At 43.8% G+C, this 27,448-nt stretch overlaps 1 protein-coding gene across 3 annotated transcripts in view; it reads left to right on the top strand.

Annotated features, from left to right (window-relative positions):
- PPM1G (protein phosphatase, Mg2+/Mn2+ dependent 1G) overlaps positions 1–27,448 on the top strand; it is a 142,892-nt gene that overhangs the window by 31,125 nt on the left and 84,319 nt on the right. For 2 of the 3 annotated variants that reach the window (XM_085613303.1, XM_085613302.1), the window contains exons 3-5: positions 6,235–6,320; positions 8,601–8,736; positions 12,743–13,242. In XM_085613303.1, the coding sequence (XP_085469429.1) occupies positions 6,235–6,320; positions 8,601–8,736; positions 12,743–13,242 (722 nt within the window). The remainder of the gene's footprint in view (positions 1–6,234; positions 6,321–8,600; positions 8,737–12,742; positions 13,243–27,448) is intronic. The other variant, XM_085613304.1, reaches the window with a different exon arrangement.

Below are 27,448 nucleotides of genomic sequence, written 5' to 3'. Positions count from 1 at the left end.
GAATATATATATATCTCACACCCTCTTAAGTCTCTATTTTTAGACCGCATAACGTATCTGACCTTTATCGAATGTTCACTAAATCCCAATATTGGATACATCCAAGCTCAACTAGCAAATTACACACACCTTTCACTTTGCCACCTTTAAAATAAATAAATAATAAATAAAAGCAACATTAAACACAGGTTCAGAATGCCCCCCTTGATTCATTAACACGTGGACTTTTAGCGGCAATAAATGTGAAATAAATCTTTACTTTAAGAGCTTTAAGTCTCATCACCTGAGAGCAATTGTATCCCCCTCTGCCTGTAAAACTGCTTAAGCACGGTGATGGTTTTAGGCACACCTGTCTTTGTCCCACCACGACATCTCCATCAGGTTGAGGTCTGGACTTTAACTTGGGGATTCTAAGATCCTTCTTCTCTCCCTTTTTCGTGTGAAAGTTCTAGATTTATTATTGTGTTTAGAGTTGTCCTGTTGCATGAGTCACTTTGGGCTAAGCAGGTCAACACCATAATCTCTCCTCTATTTCTGATTGCTACTATGAGGTTAGTGTAAGGTCATAGCTGCCATGGTTTTAGATTGCTATATGTGCCATTTTCATAATTTCAGTGTAATTATGAGTTACATTTCACCGACAAGGAGTGACACTTTCTCGCGGGCAGAATTAAGCAATGAAGACTAGGAAACTATATGAATATCAGAAATGACACCCATTTGAGCAATGTGAAACTTTAAGAAGTCGGTGGACTAAAATGTGCAGGCAGCTTAAAAATGAGCAGAGCCAGAATGCCTGACTTCACAATTCTGAGACTCTGTACACTAGAGGCTAACAGCCATAGCATGTTAGCTGAACTACTACATACAAGTGCTGCAGACTTAGGCAAGCATAATTCAAGTTTTGAAGTGAGCCATCCCAAAGAAATCAGTTGCTAAAATAAATATTGAAAACCAGTTGGAAAAAATGGCCATTTGTGACAGTGTCTTTTCATCTGTAACTTTTCTCAATGGCCGATTTACAATAGCAATGTAACATTACGTCCGGTAAACCTTTCTGCTTACAGTGGTATATACAACCGGAGGTACTCTGAGCTAACAACTGAGCTGCACCGTACAATGGTTTTTCATTGTGTACAGAGTATAGACCAATTCATATGGTATAATATGTAGAGTGAAGAATGGGTATCGGGAAATCTATATATATCAGAAATGGGCACATAATATGGAGTTTAGGTGCAGTGGTTACGCATTCAGCCATTCTGGATAGAAGTCCTAGCACATAGTCCAAGATATTTTGTTTGGGTTCTTTTAGAGGTCTCTTCCAACCTTCTCACCAAATTCAAGGGCTCTCCTACATGGTGCCCAAGAGTAGTACACATGGACTGAAATCTACTCCTTCCTGAGGAACCTAACTGTATGCAAATAGTAGGCATGGTCTGAGAACACACCATCTCTTCCTGAGTTTCTCAGGTGAACAAATCCACCATTGTTTTTTTTAGCTCCCTTCGCCACCCCGATTCAGACCCAGCCGTATGCAAATCGGTCTTGACCCTGTTCCTCATGGGAACAGTCCAGCCTGCACTGCCAAGCCAGGTCTTCCCTGGACCGGAAACAAGCATCCTGGGACCGCCTGCACTTGCAACGTTGTCATTACCATGACCGCATTATTACAACGCATGCCTTTACCACACACATGCCTTTACAACGTATAATCATGCTCTTCATGGTTTTATTGATTCTATCCACAAGACCATTTTCTTGGGGATGGTAGGAGGAGTGAACTTAAGTCACTCCACACTCATCCCACATGGCAGTTCATATAGGCAGACGTGAAAATTGTGCCCTTATCTGAAATTACCTCCTTAGGGAATCCAACCCTGGGGAAGATACCAAGTAGGATTCTAGCTACTACAGGAGCAGTAACTGTCTGGGTGTGGGTAGCTTTTAGATTATCTGGTGGCATGGCCCACTTACCACCAAGATGAACCTATTTCCACAGACCGTAGGTGGGTCTTGGGGACCAACAATATCACCCCCCTACCCTCTCAAAGGGAGTCCCTACCACAGGCAGTGGTGTAAGGGGAGCAATGTGCTTTCCACCTGTCTTGACAAGTGACACAGGAGTGACAAAACTCCTTCACCTTGTCTTACATTTGTGGCCAGTAAAAATGATTGACCAATCTCTCCCATGTTTTGGTCTTCCCATGTTTTGGTCTTCCCCCAGATGTCCAAGTAAGGGAGTGTCATTGGCATGGTTAAGGAGGAATTCTCTATACTGTTGGGCGATCCCACCACTCTCCTGGTTGTCCCTGGTTCTGGGGATACCTTGCCTCACTGTACAGGATTCCCTCCTCCCAGTACACCTTATGAGTTTGTGGCTCTCCCTCCTCCTGGTTGACAGACAGCTGTCTCAGGCCCTCAAAGGTGGGACAAGACTTTTGCCCCTGGCTCAAGTCCTCTCTGGAGGGTCCACTTATTCCTTTGAGCTCTGCTTGGTCAGGCAAATTCTTCAAAGAAGCAGCCTCCAGTTCAGGCACCAGACCTTCCCCCTATGGTTAGACTCCTCCTGGGCCTGTGGATTTGGGGAAATTGCCTTCGCAGATTACCTGTTCTTCCCTTTAAAACTAGGGCCATGGGCCATTTTTCCAAGGTCCTTTGACTCCCTGAAGGGCTTGTGTGCCCTGGTGGAGGCACATGGCCACATAGAGAGACCCAGCATTGCTGCATCGCTCACCTCTACAAAACAAATGTTTCACGGTTTTTGCCCAGCAGACACTCCACTGAGATGGCAGGAAACACAGCTACTTTCTTAGGGCCAGTAATCCCTCCGCACTCAGTCTACCATAGCTGTAGGATGAGACTTTGTGACACTGTTGGAGTTAACTATCTGGTACACCTCGTTCGGTATTAGCTGCCCTGGGAAAACCAGCTTGGCGACAACCATGGCGATGCTGGCACCTGTATGTCTGGACTTAAACCACATTCATTCTTGTCCAATGTTTGTATTATACCATATTGGCAGACCATGAGCCAAGGGTTCAAATTCCTCCCCACCCATCGAGACTACCCCTTGCAATCTCCAGTGATAACTTCTACCCCGTCCCTACATTTGCAATGCCTTTGGGTTGGTCACCAGTGGGTGACAACTTGGTGCACACACAATCTCCTCACTTGTGCCCTGGCTGTTTGCAGTCATAGCACACCCCAGCCTTTTTAGGGTTAAAATTATTAGACCTCTACCCCCTCCCCTTTGAATTGGATGTGACTCTGCCCCTCTGGGCATCTTTTGAGGACTCTTTGGGAGTATCTGACTTTTTATGTTTGGACCCATCTTTCACCTGAAAAAGGGGGGGGGGGAGGTGAGGGGGTAGGCTGTCCTTCTCTTGTGATCCCCACCTTAGGATTACTTGGGCACCCTACTACGTACCAAATCATCTGCTACCTTCCACAGCTCTCTAGGGCTAGATAGCTTAGAATCCACTAGTGTAACTTCTCTTAGGTACACTTCGTAAGTATGTGTTCTTTTACTACGAAATTGTAGAGCCCCACTGACCCAGCCTTCCAGTGGTAGAAATATCTACAAAGTCTACACATGTCTCAGTTGATTCCTTCTGAGTATTTCTAAACGTTTGCCTATATTCTTCAGGTGTTAGACCAAACAGCTCAATGAGTGCCTCCTTCACTTGTGAATATGATCTGCCACATCCTCTTCTAGTTTCAGCAGCTTATCCCTCTCCACTGTCAGGCAGTTCCTACAACAGGGATCCCCAATGGTGGGCACCCACCCTTCTCATTCCCAACTCACAGGAAGCTAGCCATTTGTATCATCCCCCTCAATATACTTGTACACAATACGCTTGGCAACCTAGAATCCTATGCACTCCTGCATTTATCTCTGTCTTTGTGTGCTGCCACCATGTCTTTGGGCCTTCAGTCTCCGCTTGAGCCGTCTAGGCTTCTTGGCCATTTTTCTTTCTTCTACGGCCACCTTCTCCTAGGTCCCTAAGAGGCTAAGCTGTGTCTCTAGGTCCTTGGGGTCCCCTCATTGAAGTGGGACTGCTGTCTCTCCCAGATGTGGAGGCATGCCTGACAAACTGTGCCAGGTGCACACTCTTGTTGTCCCCCCTCAACATCTTCATCAAAGATCTGCCATCACCCCCCATTGTCGGGGGGAGAGGGGGGGGTCTCCTTTACAAGCTGTGCTTGAGCTCTCCTGGCTTTCCCCAGGCTCTGAGGGTCACAAAGTGTGGTAGGATGGTGTAGAGTGGGTTACAGTGGAGTGGTGTGGAGTAGACTAAAGGGCAGTACAGTATGGTAGAGGAGCCGCATACAGTTGAGTGAGATAGGGTGGCGTAGAGTGGAGTAGTGTTTCGCAGAGTATACTAGAGTGGTGCAGTTGGAGTTGCGTAGAGTGGAGTAGAGTCGTACGTAGTGTAAAGTAGTGCTGTAAACTAGAGTGGATAGGAGTACATTGTTTTACAGTAGAGTGCTACAGAGGATTGGTGAGGCATAGACTGTCATTGAGTGGAGTACAGTGTTCTTGAGCAGTGTACAGTGGAGTTGAGTAGGGTTGAGGGGCGTATACTGTTCTAGTGTGGCGTGGAGCAGAGTACATTACTTGAAACAGACTTAGCATGAAAGTGGGTGAATGGATGTAGATGGACTGTATCAAGAATATAGATTGAGGTGTCAAAGGTAACTTTCAGTAGTAGGTGTAAATAAGTAGTGTTAGTTGTTACTGTTAAACGACTTAGTTATATATTGTGCTGTGGTTTATCGCTGTAGCTTCGCGGTATACTGGGGTACATTCCAATGAAAAGACAGTTTCTGATTGGTTAATTGTTGTCTTTACAAAAAGTAAAAGGCAAACGTGTAAGTTTCAGCACACTTTTGATGCGTTCTTAATTAGGGCCTTAGATATAGGTAAGTAGTAGGTTTTATTATTATTATTCCCTACCTTTTACCACTTTTTTTAAAGTGGTAATGGGTAGAGAAATGTATTGATGATTCTACATTTTTACTGTACTTTATAGAGAACGCGATTAAAAAAAAATTGCGTGGTAATTTTGTAGGTATTACTGTGGTACTCCGTAGACCTTCTTTCTAAAGCATGAAATATGTAAAAAAAAAAAAAAAAAAAGGAACGTACACTATTTGTGAAATCTAGTGTAGTACAATGTATTTAATGTTGGGTACTGCAGTACTTCCTAGGAAGTACTTCCTATATTGTAAAAAATATATAGAACCTTAAATTTCCTTAACTATTACCACTTTATTAAAGTGTTAATAGGTAGAGAAAAATATAAAACCTAATACTTACCTACATCAAAGTCCGGGAGCAAGAATACAGCCAAAGTGTACTTAAAACAATATGTCTGCCTTTAACTTTTGTAAAGGCAATCATTAGCCACTTATTATGCTTTGTCATTGCTATGTACGGCTGTACTTTCGCAGAAATAGCAAAATTACAGCGGCAACCGATATCACGAAGTTAAAATGCCTTACAGCTTTAAATATACTTACTGTTACTACCCAAAAGGATCATCTACACGTCCTAATCTATATTTCTCCCAAATTTCATTTAAGTATGTCTTTTAAAGGTCCAGTATTTCAACACGTTTTGGCAACGGCCTTGATCGTGATCAAGGCTTTCGCCGAAACGTGTTGATATACTTGGCCACAAATGTAGGTTGTGTGAAACTACCACTGGAATGCCGTTCTCTTCTTTGACTGAGAAGAGATGTATCTGGATGTTATTTACGTGCTAGCGGGTGCATTGTATGAGCGCCGCCAATGGTTTGGGAGCTGAAAGTGCACTAAGGAGATATATATATATTTCTCTTTTACAAGACACATGCGAGTCCGCTGTGGATTGATCTGCCACCTTCCTTTGAGAGCTCAGTGCTCAAAGGGTTGCTTGGCCCCCAGTTTTAGGATTCGCATTATTGTGCTCAAGGAAATGTACTCCAGGTAACACAATTGGGGTCCAGTAATATCGGATTGCCCTCAGTCCTCCTGAAGTGGTTTTCATGCACCATTAATAAAGAATTTCACTTAACTGCATAACACATGCCGCTAGATGACTGCGATGTTGACATATTGGACTAATTAGTATAGGAACATGCGTGGGTTAAATCGTACATCGTAACATTATCTCGAATATAGGAAGATTAGGAATGGCCAGTATGCATTGAGAGGTGTCTAACTCGTATTTTTATTGTACCATTTTAGGTGAGGAAGTTGCACTCTATTGTGCCAAGTACCTACCAGAAATAATCAAGGAGCAAAAAGCCTATAAGGAGGGCAAGTTACAAAAGGTGAGGATGTTAATATTTTCTCTGTAATCATTAAATACAAAAACAGTCTGATGTAGTGTTTGGGACCGATTGCCAAATATCATGTTTCTGCTTTGGCATGAGTTAGTGGTAAATAGAGTTGCATGTTTTGGGGATGTTTCTCCACCATGAAGAGTAGATTGGTACTGCTGTGACCCTAAAAATGGACCCATAAGATACCAACCTACCCAGGAAAAAACTGGACGGTTGGCCATCACCCACAAACTAGAGACCGCTTGGTTAGATATTGCATCCATTAATGAGTGCTTGGCCCGTTATTAAGGATCTTGTAGCCGATATTGAGGGTGTGGGATTCCGGAGCTGCGTTGGTGTGCTGCCATCTTTGTCGACTGCTAGCCATGCCTGAACAAATATTAATTGAACCATCTGACTGCTTACAATCACATATTCAGTTACAGCACTCCGATTAAATGAAGATTAAATTTGCTGCAGAATTTGGTTGTCATTCTTGTCGGATTTTGCATCAAACGCCTCAAAACAAGTTGATATGTTGCTATATAGCACATATATATTTACATCCACACACATTATGACTCGTACTATCATATATTTAGATTTACTCTCATTGCGCTTGTTAAGTCTGCCTCCCCCTATTACAATATTGTTTTATTCCTGGGGCAAGGGGGAAATTGAGGTGCTGATCTGCAAGAGGGCTTGGCAGCAGCTAGTGCCCTGATTTTCCTCATCCCTGAAAATCTGATCATACCACTTGTCTATGTAGTTTAAAGGGTGATGATTCAGCGCCACTTAACTTTAATACCTTTTTTTCTGTAAACTGGAAGCAGTGTCATCATTGATTTCCTCCCGTCCTCTCTTCCCCGTCCCTCATGGTCAGCATCTTTGCTTTTTCAGTAATTTCCCCTTTTCTCTTGTCTATGGAAACTGAAAACAATTAAGTGTCCTTGATGGTGACTTTTTTTTACTCTGACCCTCTAGGTGCGTTCCTATTACCAGCCTTTAGGAAATCTGCTTTTTAGGGATGAGCTAAAATTGCCCGATTCTTTTAAGAAACAACCATTCAGTATAGTCCAAGCTGATCAAGGAGGAATTTGGTGGGAAGGTTTGGGGAATTAAACAGTCATTCAGACTAGGAGCGACAATCACTTAATTTGGTCCCCCTTTTGCCTTTGCTCTCTCTCCATGACCCTAGTTGTAGGTAGATTCTGCAGCAAAATAATAAAATAAAAACAGTATAAGAAAAGCAGTGTCATGCTGCAAACCTATTAAGCAAGCATTTTTGCTGTGGACAGAATATTGGTGTATGTAATGCCTGCAGAATGTGGTCCAGCCTATGTAGCTCCCCGCATGTCTAAGGCAGGTTATAAATTGCTTCAGATAAGATAGAAACGAGACTGTTTTGTTTAATTGTAACTGTGCTCCCTGAAAAATGGGTTTTATTTAAGACTTATGCAGGAATCTCTCTTGCTTCACCCTGAAGTACTTTGTTAATATGTTGAAATAGATACCATTAAGTCACAAGTACATATTTAGCTTAAACCAAACCAAAATGGAGTACATAGTTAAAGGCAGAGACACAGGCACAGAGTGACAGTTATGTTGTGGGAGCAGTAGCGTATTGTGATGTAGTGTGTTTTTTTTTTTTTTAAAGAAGCGCAGTGTGCATGAACATAAGGAGGGATTACATCTACAAAACAGCTTCTTTAAAAGCCAACGGTATATAAATGAGTGGGGGAGGGGGGGGGGGATTATAATTAGCTCTACTTGTTTCACAGTAGTTATAAGTCAGCAGAAAATAAAAATGAACCCAGAGCAAGTGACCACTTTTCAGATCAAAGTAAGGACCCCTAAGATGGCTGTAAAAAAAATATAATTTTGCCCCACCAGCAGGTAGCAGATAGATTGAGAAATGAATAGAGCTAGGATATAAGAGACCAATGTTTTGTTACAAAAAAATGATGGAACTTCCCCTTACCTAGTTGATCTGCAATCCTAGAGGGGAAGAGGCTTATTTCTTTATTGTATAGAAGCAACATACTGCAGCAGAATAAGGCTGTTCTATGAATGAGGCGCTGTTTCTTCATTTAAAGGTTTGCTCTTCAGTTTTCCTTCTTTTTACGTTTCATCTGTAGAGCATACATTGTACAGAATTTTTTTTTTTTTTTGGTGCATGACTGCACTGTTCAAGGGAAATTGGTTTACAGAGCCGTCAGTGCATGAGTCCCCAGGCCATTGAATTTTTCCTACTAGCTTTGTCCTCTGATCTGATTTCTTTGGGTTTAGGCTTTGGAAGATGCTTTTCTGGCCATCGATAGCAAACTCACTACTGAAGATGTCATCAAAGAGCTATGTCAGATTGCTGGGAGGCCTCTTAATGACCACGACGATGACAAGGAGAAAGTGGCCGAGGAGGATGATGGTAAGTAAAATTGATGCAGATGTCTTCTGTTGGAATTCGGCCTCTATCAATTGGTACTGTTTTTTTGATTTTCAACCTATACTTTTTGCTGGTGTTCATTATGCACTTGGAAGACGTTTTGTCTAATCAAATATTCAACACATTGAAATTTCACGTAACTCATCTGATCTAAAAAACAGATTCTAAACTCGGTCTGTAGCTTTCAGAGTAGATTTACTGTTAATTTTATTGAATGATTTTCAAATATCTCTTGTTCTGACATTGGATCTTCGTTGACATTGATTAACTGTGAATGTCTGGTTACAGGTGAGATTTTTTTTTTTTCTGTCAAGAGAAATGCTTCCAATATAAATAAAGCTAAAGGGTCTAAAAAGATTTAATAGTGCATATGGAGAAATGTCCGATAGGCCGGTTCTAAAGGCCTATCTAGCAATGGTTCCTCCACAATTCCTGTATGGTGCAGAAGTCCTCTATTTATGGCAAAAATGGATGGGACAAAGAGGAGGGAAATATTCTTAAAAGTTTGTTCTCGCTGCCTAGATCATCTATGGTACAAGCAGCAAGATTAGAATTGGGTATCACCTCTTGGGCTATAACAGCTTGCATGGCTTTATTACGCTTCTGGCAGCGTTTAGGATCAGGTGAGGACAAAAAAATTGCACAGTGGTGTAAAAATGAAATATCCAACAGTGAGTTGACCTTGGCAAAAGAGACGAGCCTCAATAAATGAAGCGCATGGTGTGTTAAAGCTAACGTTGTGCCCTCAGTCTCCCCATTTAAAGATGGATAAGAGAACTTGGGTCACTGGGAATGGAAGTGTCTCGAACACATGATCAGGAGTATCTCTTACGGAAAAACTCAGTTTCTCATATGGCCTCGGCATGGGAAAATGATTTACACTACCCTTATATAGACAGATTACCTAGTTGTATGTTACGGCGTGAAGTGCTAAGATTGAGAATTGGGATAAAGCCCTGTTATTCGACTAAAGTGGTTAAAAACTTAATGATAGATAGCAATGGGAAATGCACTTGCACTTTAAGTACTTCCTGTGATATTTTACATATTTTATTAGATTGCTTGAAGATTTTATATATACGAAAAGAGATTTTAGGTCCGATTTTAAAAAAAATACAATCTTAAAAACAGGAAGCAAGCTGTAAATCTCTTAGTGGGAATGATGAACTTGGATATAGCCTGTGCCATTGGGAATATATTAAAGTTAAAGTGTTCCTCAACTGTAAAGAGTACTGATGAAATCTAGATCTTTTAAGCTATCAGGAGAATGAGTTATTAAAGGATAGAAGTATTGAGCGAGACGTACCTGAAGGTTTATGTGCCTTAAGAATGGAATAGTTGGTTTTAACATATTTTAAGACTATATCTCCTATTTTAAAGAGAATTTGTTTTATAGGCTTGCAGAAGATGTATTACATAGTTTATGACATTGTCTTGTTTATATTTAATTGAATGAGATGCTGCTTATTGTATACTTCTATGGTTGTAAAAAACTGAATAAAGTTTTATTGACTGACAAAGCTGTGCTTTTCTGTAGGAGAAATGTAATATTTTGTTTAAATTGAATGTACAATTTAAAGCCATTTTATATTTTTACTTTTTTTACATTTTTTATAACGCCTGAAGGCTGCATTGCTAACCAGCATAATTTATTCTTCTCGTTTTTATTTGCTGTTTTGTAAGCATACAGTTTCACTTATAAGTAATAAATACTGTTGTGTTTAAGCAGCTAATAAGCTCCACAGACCTGCAGTTGGTCCTCAGTTTATTTAATTGATCTGCAAAAAGAAGTTTGTCTTCAATCCAATAGTTTTGCTTACAGTCTGATGACTGTATGGGACTGGGGAGGAAGGGCTGTTTAGGACTTTAATGGTGACACCTGTGATTTAACCTGAAGTCCTCCTTCTGGGTCACTTGATATTCATTAATATTCCTAAACCCGGAATAAAAGCGGAAGTTCATATCGTCCCAAAGACTGGGGAAATACACAAAGGAATGGAAACTGATAGCATAAATACCGAAGAAAAGTATTTCCAATTCGGCGCTCCTAAATTTGCGACTAAAATTGAGGAGTAAGGGGTTGATATTTTAGAAATGTACATATGCTAGAGCTCTCCATCCTACTAACTGCTGCTTGAGTGTCACCAAGCATACAGAGACCGCATTACTGATCCTACCCATCACCTGGAGTGTGATAGTTCTTTGGTCTTTAGATACCCACCAAATACTACATTTCCTCTGCAATTTAAAAAGAGTTCTTGTATTGGAGGAGTAGGCAAGGAGTAACTAGCAGTCAATCCCAAGTGCTCATCCAGGTCCGGTATTCCAAGAAAGGAGAGTGGGGGTGCTCAGACAAACCTGATGCATCCTTTGAGTAATGGTTTACATCAAAACTGTCATGTTGTTTGTCGTAGTGATAAATGGCAATGCAGCCCGGAATTATACCTCTTCAGGACAACAATCCTCCTCAAGACCCACAAGTTTGGAAACCATGTTTAACTCTGATAGAGAACATTTTCACAACAGAAAAGTAATTTTTTCTTTCGTTAACATTTTGTGGCATGACTGTCAGCTGTTGTGTCTTGTAAAAGTTAGGTCCAGGTACACATTGCTTAAATGTAATAAGTGAGTTGTGGTGCGCACTCCTCTTTAAATACGAAACCCTGAGGGTGGTGCTGTTACAATTTAACCTATAAACAGCTTACTCAACTTCTCTGTAGGCTTACCGTGAACATTTATTACTTCATAACTCAAGTGTAGTGAAAGTGTTTGGATGTCAGTCATATGAGACATGAGAATTGATTGAACTAAATAATTAGCTGGACTTTTAGAAAATAGAAAGATTTACTTTATGGAAATTGGTTGCATGCTTTTAAGAAAAGTGTGATTTGTGACTTGCCAGTTAGTGAGTTAATTTAACACTTTATTGAAAGGGTGTGTGTGTGTGGGGGGGGGGGGTTAATCCATATCCACTCATCAGATCGTCCCAGCTTTTTTCCACTGCCTTATGATTTGACAACTGTCAAAAGAAATTTGATGGCGATCAAAAATCTTCTAAACCAATACCTTCCTGTCTTGGTGTCACTATGTATGTTTTGACAGTGGCCAATACCTTTGTGCTTTTTAATTCACCATTAATTAGCGAATTGGTTATATTTATTTGTGTGGTGCCAATTCTAATGTTTAGGACTTCAGGGAAGATACTTACGATGCATGCACATATGTTTTCCAAGATGTAGGAACACATTTACCCAAACACATCCACCTTGTCTGTACTGGTGTCTTCAAAATGAAATGGTTCTCTTATGCAGTAAGCCTGTTTGAATATGAAGTTTGAAAATACAGTTTTACACAGGAGATGGCTTCCTAAAATTAAGGGTCCAGATGTGCCACCAAGTACTTGGACCAAATTCTTCATCTTAAACTTCATGCTTACCAGCTTAACTCGCCAGAGGCTGCCAGGAGCTATGGTGGTATTCGGTATAAGATCTTAAGTAAGTATAATTGAGAGGAATGTTAAATCCCATAAATTTCATAAGGGAAATGCTTGAGTATTTCCAGCATCCCTAGAGTCCAGCACAGTCCTACATAGATTGAGAAACTGAGGCCAGATAATTGTCTGAAGATTTGCCTGCATCACAATGTTTCTGCCAGCCTCCGGATTCGGACTTGTATTCACTGAAGATGGCCTCTCGCATGAATGCATGTCTATGGTGTAAGGGCCAGGCTTCTCTGCATTATCCCTCACCCATCCCACCTGTGGTATTAAGTTTTCCAAATGTCAAATCTATTTAGCATCTAAGAATGCCGGTTCACTGTCTCTCTGGCAGGACCGCTTATGGAATTCACTTTGCTCTGTTGCAACCATATAAAATGGCAAAATAGAAGTTTTAGACTTGTTCATGCATTTTTGCTATTTCAGTTGCATTGATTTATCGAGTAGTTAAAACGCTCCATTGAAATATTATTCTTTCTGTTTTTATTTCAGTGGATAACGAGGAAACTGCCCTATTGCACGAGGAAGCTACCATGACTATTGAAGAGTTGTTAACCCGCTATGGACAAAACTGTGCCAAAAGTGTAAAGGACAAAGCAGCCGTGGAGGGTGGCGAGAAGGGGCATTGCAACAAAGATGAAAAAGCAGCTCACAAGGAACCTACTGTTAATGGAGAGGTAGAACCAGAGGTAGGCTCTGGAGACCGGGAAAGCAAGAACTGCAAGGTTGAAGAAGCTACTGGGATCTCATCCAGTTTGGACACCTCTAAAACAAGGAACAGTCGTGCAGGAGACACCACGTGCAAAGATGCGAGCAGCACAACAGAAAAGCCAGAGGTGAGCGGAAGTAGCAAGGCGACCCCTTCGGTAGGCGAAGCTGGACCATCTTGTTCTTCTTCCGCAGGCAACCCACAGCGTGGCACAAAGTCTGCCATATTTGAGGACAGTGAGAATGAATCTGAGGAGGCTGAGGAAGAGGAGGAAGACAGTGAGGTAGGACATGCAACATTAACATCTTAAAGCATTACAGGGTGCTACACTGCTGTTAATTTTCGGTTTGCATGTTTTATTGCCACTTACTATGTCTGAGTGTTGTAGTACAAGGCAAGTGAAAGGCATTTCCCATTTCAAGAGACCTGCTTAGATTCTGGTTATAACTCTGGAGTAAAATAAGTGGACTGGCATACCTTAAATATGTGTAACATGAGTAATGAATAATAAAATGTATTTGCTATCGATTGAGTGAATAATGCAGAAATTCCCCAAAATAACCTTTTTGTAGACATTGTTTCAAGTAGATGTGCTACACCACTCTCTTCACTATAGTTAGGGAAGTGGTTCTGTAGCAGGGATTCTACTCGAATAGAACTAAGCTTGTGACCATAGAACATCAGCATGTAGGGACTGAGTCGCCATACCACCTCAGTACCTATGAGCCGACTAGCTGTAGTTCCTCACTTGCCCTCGTAACCGTACCAGAGAAACAAGTGAATTGGCATCTCGGAACACACCACTCTTGACTCTCTGAAGGATCGCAATAACAGGACGGTCTTTCGTTTACTCGTCCACAATGATATGTTATGGTTTTTGTAAAACCTTATTGGTTTTCTGCCGGGCCCTCACCATTATAATAAACCTTGGCAAAAGCAAAAATTGTGTTTTTAGTTTTAAAAAAAGCACACGCTGCTACAGTAGGTACTGGCACTGAACAAAACTACTTTGTGTGCAGGTATACTCCTTGTGAAAGAGCAGAATGCTGTCATTCGCAGTGAAGCCAGCTGATACAGAGAGAGACCATTTTAATAAACACAAAAGGTCACGTTCAACGCCAGACCAAATTAGGGGCCCAATTATTAAAGATGGTCTCAAAAGTGCACCAATGGTATATGTCCTCGCATTAAGTGCAGCTATACGGCTTTCCGTGAATTCTCAAGAATTTTGAGAAGTAGGACAAGAAATAGTACTCCTAGAAATTTTTGTGAACTGCATTTTAGCATGAACAAATATTCATGTGTAATTTGCTCATGCGAAAATCTGAGTTTTTGCCAGTTCATTTTCCCTCCAACCACTTTTTCCCCCAACTCTGGTAGAAGGTTTACGTCTGCCAGTGTCGGAAGTAAATTTCCAACTTTTCATAGTATCTAAAAGATTAGAGAAAAGTTGTTGAAAAACCTTAAAACATGCAAGTTAGTAGGTTTCATAGACTCAAAAGGGCATTTTAACCCTGGAACTATTGCTTACCACTACCTTCATCCCCAGTATGTAGATCTGCGGAAACGTGGCAAAATAAGGGGATTGCAAGTATTCAAACACTACTATGGTATGAGCCTTGGCATAATCAGAGAGGCTATATCCGAGCTCTTATATATTGAGATCGCTGCCATAATTTGTTGCTGCAGTTCATGGCACCAAAGAGGCAAGTGGATTTTGTTACAGGAAAAGTAATTTATGAAGCAACCTGCCCCATGGACAAGTACTTGTCTTATTAGATTCCTTGCCCCTGAAAGAGTACTTGGTGGTTGGTACTGCTGACCTTGTGTGTATGATTAGACCAATGTGAGGGTGGCGGGGCGGGGATGCATAAGCCTAATGGATACCCGGCAGCTGCAGAGGCACAGCACAGGACCTCGCACAGCTTTACTAGCCTATAATCCACTACAGTCTCCACTTTCAGCCCCATGAACCACAATAGCATGGCATCTGATATGGGTAGGCAGGAGAATGCCTTTAAGCGAATGCTTTCTCGAATGGGGGCACAGAGACAAGAATTGGAGGTTAAACTTTTCTTTGGTTTCCTGTCAAGTGGCTTTGAATTCCAACAGAAAAGTGCACCAACAGAGTCCCCTCTGATGCACTCATTGATGGAGGATCTCTTCCAGGACTGCGTTTATTTTTTTATTTTTTTGCTCTGAGAAATGTAGGGAGACATCCAGAGTCTCAAGCAAGACGCATCCTATCTGGGAAACTGGATCTAAACGCTAGAAGCCACAGGACACATCAGAGAAGTAGTAGTCTGGGCTCTGACTGGAGGTGATCTCCTTGAAGGAGCTAGTAGTGGATCTACAGGCACACCTAGAAAGCGTTGAAAACCACTTGAAAAGGGAACACTTGAAAAGTAAAGGGGCTCCAACAAATATGGGAGGAGTCATCGACATGTACAAGAGGCTATTCCGTTCACCCGCACCTTGTGGAGGAGGGCATTGTGCTGGGCCATACAGCATGTGGGTCAGGGCATGGGGCAAGGAACTGAGCTCCTGATATGCTGTCAAGGGGTGGGCAGAACTCTCTGAATTTCACTCTGCTAAATTCCACAGTTACCTAAACACCTCTGCGAGATTCCACAGAGTTCCGCGAGCAGCGTCTTTTTGGCACATTGTGCAGATTTTCAGCACCCTTCTTTGCTTCTTTGTTGCTGCTCAAGTAAATTCTCTACTCGCGCTGCAGCTTTTTCAACATGAACGGTAGTGACTTACCCAAAAATCGGGCCAGGGGTGCAAATTCTTGCTTGCGCCCATCAACTTAGCGTTGTTGAGCCGCCACGAATAAAAACTCCACCATGTGGCGGTTGGCAGAGTTTTGCCAGAACTCCACACTCCATGCCCACCCCTAATGCTGACCTTCCTTCACTACTTAAAACAATAGGAAGACCTTGTGGCAGTGGCTAGGACCATGCAACAGATTGTGTTTGAAGGTAATAAGATTGCACTTTACCAAGATTTGTCAGCCTTCAGTATAAGTATCAAGAGTTGGTGGTGGTCTAGGATCACCTAAGAAGCCCAGATAACATACAGATGAGGGCACCTAATTCAGATCTTCTTCACATGTAAGTGGGAGCCCTAAAAGATATGATCCATGTCGCACACTTGCTGGATCCTGGGGCTTGGAGATTCCTTGGTGAGACAGGCTCCCACAGGAGTACACTTTTACAGTGACAATGGTATATGCACTGACCATAGTCCAAGAAAAATTCCTAAAATCAGTTATTGCAAACCTCATACAAACACCGGACCAAGATGATCTAATTGGAGGTGATCTGAATCTGGATAAGTGCAACGAGCAGGACAGATCTGCGCATAGGTCGGAGCAGACCTTTAAATGCCCTTGAGAAACATCTGGTCAGTTCGAGCAAAGTCGTACGCTGAGTAGGCATCTGTCCAATTCCAGTTGTACTCTATTGGGACGATTTAGTGCATCTGGCCAGAACACCCATAGGGTTTCATAAACTGCTGAATCTGTTTTCTAGGTTTATGGCAGACATGGATCAGACTGCTAACCAGTATAAAGCTCTGATTATGGTCTTTGGCCCTAAGAGGTTGAAATCCAGAGCCTATTTCGTCAATAACACCAAGATCCAGTCAGTTCCTATTTTTAGGTCTCGCCTAGGCAGCGCTTGCGTATTCAGGATATGGGCTTTAAAAGCTCCTCACATTTTTAAGGACTTCCCCCTGTTACATTTGTTGCTCAGAGCTTGTGTCATTATTTCTTTCTTTAAGATGTAGCACTGGGGACCAGTGCTTGTGGTTGACAGAACTCTGTTGTAAACAGGGCTGTAAATCTTTCTTTTATCGTGCCACATTTGCTCTGCATTCAAAGACTGTTTTGGCTGCAGCTGCCTCCTCCGCCTCCTCCTCATTTTGAGATGCAGGGTCTGGCAACGCGGTCCCTGCCTTCCTATAGCTGCTGCCGCCTCTGTCTCACAGCTCAACAAGCATTTGCTATGCAATAGGTTCCGCATTTGCTAGAGTTTGAGCTGTTGGCATTGTAAATGACAATGCCTTTTATATATGTGTTTTGAAAACCAGCAAGCAGTGCGTAGACATGCACTTTGTACTTCTAGTCCTTGCTTACGAGAAGCAAGGCTGGCAGTAAAAGAGGCAATTACTGCCAGCCTTGCTTCTCGTAAGCGAGGACTAGAAGTACAAAGTGCGTGTTTACAAATCGCTTGCAAATTTTCAAAACTCCTAAATAAAAATAATTGTCATTTACAATTCCAATAGCTCAAACTCTCGTATATGCGAGACCTATTTCATTGCAAAGGCTTGTTCAATGCTATGAAACAAGCAGTTGGAAGCCATCAGGACATGTTTGGTCAGCTGAGATTTCTAGGATAATTGAGGTGTTAGCTTTCATGGAAATTTGGGATAACGCCTTTAGAAGAACAGGTGACTGTATACAAAGCCAAATGTCTCTTGCCATCTATGGTGACGAGCAGGACCATTTTTAGGTCTCACCTAGCGATTCAGCACGAAGCGCTGTCTCTTGCGAGATCTATTGTTGTTGACTTGAGTTTGTAAGGGGGACAGGGGATGTGCACGCTCACGGCGTCTGTTTAAGCTTCAGCCCAGACGGCCAATGTGCACGCGTACGGCTCGCGGCATTATTACAACTCCTGTTCGCACCATACGCGTGCACATCTCCTCTCCAGGGGCGGCTTGCTTACGTGAGCATGCGTATGGCTCGTCTCCCGCAACGCGCGCATGGCGTGCTTTTGCTTTCCCTCCCTATGGCATTTCAGCACATGACCTGTGATCAGACACACAGCGCCTCTGTGGGACCGCAAAACTCTATGTAAGCGCACACGCAGTGACCGTCACTGGACACACGGATAGTGTAACAGTAAGTCTATGCGTGTGCGATGAGACACCGGTTGCGTGTGAGGAACTTGTCTCTGGGTGCGCTGCCAATGGAGCCCGCGAGTCTGGCACCCACGAGGCTGCCGCCCGCTTGTGAAGGTGCTCTTTGTACAGTAGCCTACTTTGGGGCCGCTGGGCTTTTAGTCGCTGTCTAGATGCATTCCCGCAGGTGTAGTTTCACTTTTTAAATTGCAGGTTTGGTTTGTCTCTCCTGCCTTGATAATTCTCGTGCGTGCTGTCTTTCCCTGTCTCTCTGTCACCGTTTCATTCTTCTCTTGCTGTCTGCCTCTGGTTCTCTTTCCACCTCGATGCCTCTGCCTCTCCTGTTCGCTCTCTCCCACTGCACCCTCGTACTTTCCCTCCCCCTCACTTCCCCCTACCACCTCAGGCTCCTGTTTACACGCCTGCACAGGTGAAGTCCAGTGCAAACAGCCCCTCCTGCCAGGGCAGAATCTGGAGGCCCGGTGGATCTGTGGTTACCCACTTCCTTCCTGCTCACCCGTGCGTGCGCGGCCCCTGTGTTTACAAGCGACAAATGCCAGGCTCCTCTCTCACTCGTCACACTGAGGATTAATGCAGTGACGGAAGAGAGAGACACAGCTTCAGTGACTGTCAGGACACCTGGTGCTAGGGGATTAATGCAGTGATTGACTAGAAAGAGACCACTTCAGTGGCTGCCAGGGAACCTGGGAATAGAGGGTTAATGCAGTGACTGACGAGAGAGAAACCGCATCAGTGACTGCCGGGTCACCTGGGCATTAATACAGCGAGTGACGAGAAGACCGCTTCATTGACTCCAAGAGCTCCTGGGACTTGGGGAATAATGCACGAGAGAGACCGGTTCAGTGACTGCCAGGGCACCTGGGCATTAATGCAGTGAGTGACGAGAAAGAGACCGGTTCAGTGCCTGTCAGGGCACCTGGGACCTGGGCATTGATGCAGTGAGTAACGAGAGAGACAGTTTAGTGAGTGCCAAGGCACCTGGGAGTCAACAGGGGGTAAAAGACATTGTCATTTACTGTCTCCGCAGTGCTCGCGGTTCCCAAAAACGAGCTGACACCACCCATGAAGCAGATGGGTAGTGTTTGTGCGCACCGCGTGCCCTTACATGGGAAACGCGCCCCTGGTGCTGCCGTTCTTCTTCAAGCACGTGGCGTCCTAGAAGGGGGGGTTGTGCCACACTGGCGTTCTTTAAAGAACATGTTGGTCCCTTTCCTGTTTGCAGCAGGCCAGAGCCTTTGACCCAGAAGCATTCCCCAAGCCAAATTCCCAAGATCTCTTAACATTTGCAGACATCCAGAGCTGTTCTGGTTTTCAGCCTGATAATGCGCGACACTTCAGTTTTTACGTTCTACCTGTGTCAATTATCTTGTCCCACTTATGACACCTAGAGTGACCTGTCATCGCAGATTTAATTATTGATGCAAAATAGTGAAACGTTAGCAAAATTAATTATTGCTCTCTCTGGTATATTCGCACAAATTTGAATATTGAATTTCTCCAAGAAGTCCCTACAAGTAAAATGACACCATTGATGTTCACCATAAAACTAGTTGACTGCGCCAGAGCTCTTAACTTTACCATCCCATGTGAGACAATTTCAGGCATGTCTGTTTTTTTGCGCTCTTACCTGCAGTCCTGAATTTATAATGAAATAAAATGGGCTAAAGTTACCAAACTGCAGATAAAACAAGCATTTGCAATGCAATAGGTCTCGCATTTACGCAAGTTTAAAGGTATTGGCATTGTAAAGGACAGTCCCTTTAATTTATGTTTTAAAAAACAAAAATACGCTTTATCTATTACAATGCCAGTAGCTTAAACTTGTGTAAATGCGAGACCTATTGCATTGCAAATGCTTGTTATATACATGACATTGAGAATGCGGTTTTTGAAGAGGTTGTTGGCAGTACACTTTAGCTCTTTGACTTACCTGTACCACGCCAAAGTCAGGATTGATTCCATCACTGATTACATCAAAATACACCCACTTATGTTGTGGCCTTCAACTTGGACCAAGCAGAAAAACCGTTTTAACCTGGTACGGTCTGTTTAAAATTGGATAAGGCTATAAAGATTCCTTGGTTAGGTTAAATAAAAAATTTGTGTGCTCGTATGGTTCTGCCAGAATTATACAATAGCCCAGAGGCTATTTGTACTTTTTGTAAGGACATGGTAAAAACTCTTTTATTCCCTGTGTAACAATGCTAGAGAGCGTACAGAATCTTTTAAACCCACCGTGATCGATTTTTATCTACTGATCACCATGACATCCAGTATGGAACCATATCTTCCCTGTGCCACAAATGTACAACACCGATATTTACTTAACGCCTCAGGTCAAAAACCATACATTTCTGGTTGCTTTTCCTGAACCTGGACTTGACAACTCCAAGCTTTCTCATTGCCCTTGAAATTGGCTGTCACCCCAGTCCACTATGCACTTTATGCTTTTTTGCAAAAACATGCTTTATATATTTTTCTTAATATGGACGTGGTCACAGCTATTTAATGGATACAATCATACCATATAAATAAAGTCATAAACATTAAATACAGAATGATAATTTGCTCTATTGCAAATTCTATATTTGTTAGTACACGTTTTTGATCTGATACCTATGTAGAGGCTATGTAGACATGCTATGTCTTATTTACAATTGCTACCGTCCATTTACATATGTTTGGCGGTAGCCAATTCTTTTTGACATTGAATTAAACTTAGAAGCACTTTATAGAGGGATGGTTGTTGACAGAGGGGTAGTGCAGGGAACCGAGAATTGACTTTGAGGCGGGGGGGGGGGGGGGAAGGGGGGAGAAAGCTGTGCACTATTGCTAATAAGGAGGTTTGAAGGGCATAATTTGTGATCCTGTACTTGGAGTTGTGGAACCACTACTGGCTACAACTATGAGATTTGTATACATTTGAATTAGACATTGTGCGTGAACCCTGAGAAATGGATGTATGTATGTACTGTGCGATAGATTGGTTGTTGCATACTGCATAATGTAACTAGTACCGAAAAATAATAGTTTTAAAAAAAAAGGAGGGATGGTAGTTGTAGGAGCTTGCACATTCACTGTGTGTGTTTTTGGGGAATATTTTTATTATACATTTTCTGATCACATAAATTCACATCTACGAAGAGTAACATGAGGTCACAGGTGTATAGAATCAGAATATAGATACCATGCTTACAAATTAGTGCTGGCATTGTCCACATTAGGCAGTTGGCCTTGTTGAATGTGAATCTCCACGTTGCGTCCGTCCGGGTGGATGTAGACCCACTTTCCCCTCTATTCGTCTCAACGCTCCTCTCCAGTCCATATTATCTTAGCCAGGGGCCCCATATCTTGAAACATTTCTTTGGGCACCCTCTCTCTTTGTCACCTTTTCTGCCCCCATCCCTGTTTTTCATTCAAGCAGTGTTGGAAGGTTTGGGGCGCCCTGGTGTTTGGCTATGTCCCTTTTGGCCACCATTAGCCCCAAGTTGCGTAAAGTAAGAGTATATCTTGTGTCGTTCCTAGGAGTCCCCCAGGACCTGCAAATTGTTTTATTTTGTTTACTTAATTTTTTTATTTTTTTTGATTGCCACAAAACGAAGAAACAATTTATATCGGCATTTCCCAATGATGATAAATCGATCGGTAAGCATTTGCAGAGCACAGAGGAGCATTGTAGAAGAAAGAGGAAAAAAAAAGAAAGGGGAGTAAGAAGGGGAAAAAAAAGAAGAAAAAAAAGGGGGTATCTGAACAGAAAATCCGACTTGGCTTTGCTGCAATTTGTACACCATCACTCACCACCCCGATGAATTTTTGATATATTTTGCCTATGGTTCCTCGCCCTCTAATACCGACAAGTGTAGACAAGATCTTGGATGGATTAGACAACTCTAATAATCCCCTACCACGAATAAAATAGTCCCTAAATTGTAAGTATTTAAAAAAGTAGGTTTGTGGGAGATCAAATTCTTCTTTTAAAGATGAAAAAGTTAGAAAACCCTGATCACCATATAGCTGACCCAGCTGCGTTATGCCTTTGAGTTGCCATTCTTTCCCAATCTGGTCATGAAATATATTAGGAAACAAAGGGTTCCCCCATAGTACTGTGTAATAGTGTAAATCTGATATTGCATAAGTCTTGCAGATTTCGTGCCAAATTTTGGTGATGTATCTAATTACCTTGAAGCGGACCCGCTTAAAATTGTGGTCAGATGTTCGATGTAGAAACCCAGTGTTTGGTCCACAAGCCAGCTGATATAAAGACCAACTGGGATTTGAATCAGTTCCTTTAAGTAGACTCTGTAACCACCGGTAAATGCTGCCCAGAAGTATAACTTAAAACCAGGGAGCTTAAATCCGCCCTGCATATATGATAGCTTTAGGTATCGAATAGCTCTTCTAGCCCGTCAGTATCCCCAGATAAAACTGCCCAGGGCACTATCTAGACGTTTAAAAAAAGAATGGAAACTTTGGTAAAATATTCATTTTGACCATGTTGCATCTCCCGTAGATACTGAGGGGTAGCCGATGCTAGCTTCGCCGCCACTTTCTTCAGCAATAGATCGTAGTTTAGGGGGATGGTTTCATTGACTTGGCTACTAAGACATACCCCCCAGATAAGTAGCCGTAAATGTAACCTCTAGAATTACTGGGGTAGCATCTAATTGAAAATGTTATATCGTCTGTGTTATATGCACATTTAACTTATAGCCAGAAAAGGAACCGAACCGCTGTGCTTCATACATGATGTCGGCCATGGCTTTGACCCGTTTAAGATAACTGGATCAATATTTCCATTTGATCAGTAGATGCTGAATAAAGGGCTCAATATAAATAGCAAACAATAAAGGAGATAAAGGACAACCCTGCCAGGTCCCCCTTTGAATTGAAAAAGAGGAAAGCTCATTGAGTTTGATTGCAGCTGTTGGATGATTATATAGTTTCTGTACTGCCGAGATAAACCTTTGACTGAAGCCCATTTGAGACCTAGATATCCATAGCGCTTCCCATGTCACCCGGTCAAAGGCCTTCTCAGCGTCTAACATCCGCATCCCCATCTGTTGGCCTGTCTGACCAGAGACCTCGAATACCGCTAGTGCCGTGTTAATGTGGGCGGCGGTGTCTCTTCCGGGGACAAAGCCGTGCTGCTGCTCTGAGACTACTGTATGAATTACCGGAGCCAGACGAACGTCAAGAATTTTGGGAAAAAGCTTAGTGTCGACATTAATCAACGCTATTAGTCGATATGAACTCCTATCGTCAATGGGCTTCTCCTTTTTGGGAAAAACGACAATGGCATTAAATGGTAACGGGTTTCCATTGAGTTATGGCAGTGAATTTTGCAGTGCGCCTTGAGCTCACCTGTGGGGGGGGGGGGGGGAAGGAAGATGGCGGTGTGAAGCCGCGTATGCGTCAACGCTCTCCCTGCCTCCTCCGCTAGTGCCTCAGTGATCATCTATGTTTCCACCTACGTTTCTAGCTCTCTATAGACAGCTTGCTGCACGCCTAGCTTCACTACTTACTTGCCAGTTGAACAGCGGGAACCGCAAGGCTGCGTGACGTCTCCTCTGAGGTCTGCTTTGATCTCGCCGGCTTTGCTGCCTACTCGCTGATGCCATGAAGCTGCTTCGCTGCCTGCCTGCTTGGCCTCACTGTTTACTTGCCAGCTGGGGGCCGTGGAGCAGTGGGAATCGTGAGGCTGTGGGACGCCTCCCCCGAGGTCTGCTTTGATCTCGCTGCCTGCCTGCTGATGCTGTGAAGCCGCTTCGCTGCCTGCCCGTCTACTGGCGCCGTGCGGCTGCCGGAGCCGCAAAGCTGTGGAGACGCGAGGCGCCTTTTCCGAGGTCTGTTCTGCTCTGGTTTGGCCTTGTTCTTGCTGGGCCCCGGTCCAGCCTTTGTCCAGCCTTTGCCTCGGCGTATCTGTGTCGGACGCCCTGCCGTGCTGCCCCGGATCGGCGGGGGTCGTGCAGCTGTGAAACGCCTCCCCTGAGTTTTCCTCTTGATGAAGCCGCTACACTGCCTGTCTGCCTGCTGATACCTACTTGCCAGCTGAGGGCCGTGGAGCAGTGGGACGCCTCCCCCGAGGTCTGCTTCAATTTCGCTGGCTTCGCTGTCTGCCTGCTGATGCTCTGAAGCCGCTTTGCCTGCCCGCCTGGCCTCACTACTTACTTACCAGCTGAGGGCCGTGGGAATCGTGAGGCTGTGGGATGCCTCTCCTGAGGTCTGCTTTGATCTCGCTGGCTTCGCTTTGCTGCCTGCCTGCTGGTGCCGTGAAGTCGCCGGAGCCGCGAAGCTGGGAAGACGTAAAACGCCTCTCTTGAGGTCCGTATTACATATTAGTCGATCCACAGCTCTACCTATCAGCTGCTGTGTGAAGAGAACACCTTGGTGGGGCCTAAGGTTCTGTCTTTGCTTTGCTCTTGCTGGGCTCCGGTCCAGTCTCTGCCTGAAGCGCATCCATATCAGACGCCCACTTTCCACTCTCCACCGTAAGACCAGCGGATGTGCCGCATTTCAACCATAAACCGAAGGGTTTTTCTAAGCCGCCGTGCTCAGTGGTTTTCTCGCCCGGACCTGCTCCAGCTCTGTCACACGCCGCAATTTCCTCTAACTGCTCTTGCAACCTTCTCTGACGCTGCTATCTTGTCAGAGAAAGCGTTAGAGCAGGAAATAGGCCCCCCACACAACGCAAAAACCAGGCGTAACGAAATTTCCATACTGGCGGATGCAAGTGAAACACCTTGCGCTGGGGGTAAAGACAAGGATCAGGCTACTGGGGCCACCGGGAATAATGGGGTAAGCAGCACTGCTCCCTCTACATCAGGTGAGCCACACTCTACTGCACAGACAGTTGTTGATGGCACTGGTGGCTTAAAACTGAGGCTCGGCCTGGGTCTGGGTCACAACTTGGGAAATCTATCTTGAACTTGCTGCAATCTGGACGTGCAACTGAAATCCTTCGTATATGTGGCTCTGAAAACACCATCCCAGGTTTTGTAATGGCCGAGGTGCAAAACACTGCAGTGCAGGGAGGTAGGAGTTGTGTTAGACCTACATCTGATAGCAGTAGCGTACTCCGTAGCGCATCTCCTACAAGTGCTCTATCCTCTGCTGTCACCATAAGTTCTTTCAACTGCTCAAACAGACGCAGTGGGAGCTGCTGGGCTGAATAACGGTACTAAACAGGATGATGCGGCTGAGAATGATTGCGCCGTAAACACAGTAGTAGCTGCTGTCAGTTGCGGAACACAATGGTTTGTCAGTCCGGACGCAGAGGGTCTTATTAAACATACAGAGGCCCCTAGCGAACCAATCTGCAATATCCTAGCCACAGCCCAAAATTCAACGGCTCAGACCCCAACAGAGCTAGATATAGAGCAACATGACTCTGTCTGGGGTTCCATGAACAGTGCGAAGAATGGATGTAATGCCCCCAGCGGGGCGAAGGCCCCGAAAATAAATATATATATATATATATATATATATATATATAATTATTTTAATACTCCTAAAAAAACTCAAATGAGGCAAAGGGCGTGGTGGGGAGCAAAGCAGCAAGTAACCGAGGTAATGGGGCGACTAAAGGAAGCAACTGCTAACGCGGCTGGGACTAGGATTAGCCCGCTACGTAAATGGGTGTCATCTAAAGGGGATTGTGAAAACTATTCTTTCAAGGCTCTCAAACGTTAACAACTCTGAGGCCTCCCTGACTGAAATTTCTGAAGGAGATCGAGTAGACCCCGGGGGTATTGGGGGTAGTCTGAGGCAAGCATCCGTGGCTCCCTCTGAGAAGCCAGATTCTCCACCCACTAGTACTTCCATCAACATCTTCAGTCTTCTCCCCTGTCTCCAACCCTGTGGTGTCAGCCACGAGCCTGTCAGAAGCAGGTATCAAGAGCCAGAACGTTACGGGAGAAGACTCTCCCTTCTGCAGTTTGGTGCCACTGAACACTGAGAGCAGAAGCCTAAGAATATTACCAGCAGGCTAAAATCGATCGCTCTGAAATTAAGCAAGCACTGGCGGAGGTTACATCCAGAGTCTGCCAACTTTCCACCGAAGTTGCTGACTTACAACAGCGAGTGGTGGCTGTGGAAGAAGCCAATATGTTTACAGTTAATCTTGTTAAAGCACAGGACTCCCAATTGTCGAATGCAGTTCAGGATTGAAGATCTGGAGACGTCAGAATCTGCGGATTTTCGGAGTTCCAGAGGGCAGGGAAGGCATTGATCCGCGCGCTTTCGTAGTTAGGCTCTTCCAAAAAGCCTTTCCTGACCGCGCAGACTGGGATATGGACACTCCAGTTCAAAGAGCACATAGATTACCACTGTCAATCCCAGCCTCCCAGGGTAATCCATCCAAAACCAACTTTGCCCAACCGAATCTGGTGTTCCTGGGTAATTTTCTATTACGCTAAGCAGTATACTATAAGGCGCAGCTCCAGTCAAGGTAGATACAATGTCTATTTTTGCGCGCTCTGATTTATGCAAGGCGACCAGGTGTTCTTACAAGAGCCGGCACGTCTGAAAGTAACAAAATATGGTAGACATTTTTTTTCTTCAACAAGCAGGACGCTAAACAAGCTCTGTTTAAATGGCAATCAGTCAGCAAGTAACAAACTATAGGCCTAATCCTATGGTAGTAGCTATAAGAGGTTGTTTCCGTGAAAAGAGACTTCTATCTTTGACACTATAATGGACATTTCCTCGCTCTATTCTTCTTGTTTTTCTCTTTGAGCACGCTTGTATTTGATATACACAAGGTTAAGCGGAGTGATTGGTGTACGGTGTCGGAGATAGCGGTGGTCACTGGGGATGGGGGGGTGGGGGGGGGGGGGAGAGAGAGTCTTGAGAGAGCGTCTCCGCAATGCTATCATTATGGGACAGCAGGGAAAGGTGCGATTAACTTGTCTAGTAACTGGGAGGGGGGTGGGTGAAGGGCAGGGTAGGGATGGTTGTCTTGGGAGGGGGAGCCACAGCTTAACATTTTCATCTGCGCAGAGCAGCAGTCTGAGGAGTATGTTATCTTGGGTACTGATAACTTGATTCGGTTTCTTAATATTTTTCAATGCCGGAACTTAAGTGTACGTGCTAGAATGTAGTAGGATTGAATCAGGCGGGGAAACGACGGTTAGTAATGGAAGAGCTACGCACTTTTAAGCCTCATATACTAGGGTTGTTAGAGACGCCTATTGCTTATAAAGACAGAGCAATTTTTAAGCACTTGGGATATGATCTTATGGTGTGTACGTTACAAACTGTTTCTATTCGTGGGGTGCCTCTGTTAAAATCCAGACTGTTCCAGGCTACTGTTATCTGCTCACTTGCAGATACTAAGGGGACATGGGCAATCTCGCAAATTTAGATTTACGGGTGAAAGGTTACACTATGTATGGTTTACGGCCCTAATACGGATTGCCCAGGTGTTATCTAGCATCTGAGCTGTTGAAGTGGTCTGTTGAAAAGATAGTGATGGGCGATTTTAATTGCATACTGGGTAAGAGAATCGAGACTACCAACACTTCTGCCCATGCTAGAATGTTTAAAACTAGAACTGCTATACTCGA

Source organism: Triturus cristatus, chromosome 6, assembly GCF_964204655.1.
Source record: "Triturus cristatus chromosome 6, aTriCri1.1, whole genome shotgun sequence".
Taxonomy (NCBI): Eukaryota; Metazoa; Chordata; class Amphibia; order Caudata; family Salamandridae; genus Triturus; species Triturus cristatus.
This window is presented reverse-complemented; position numbering and strand designations above follow the sequence as displayed.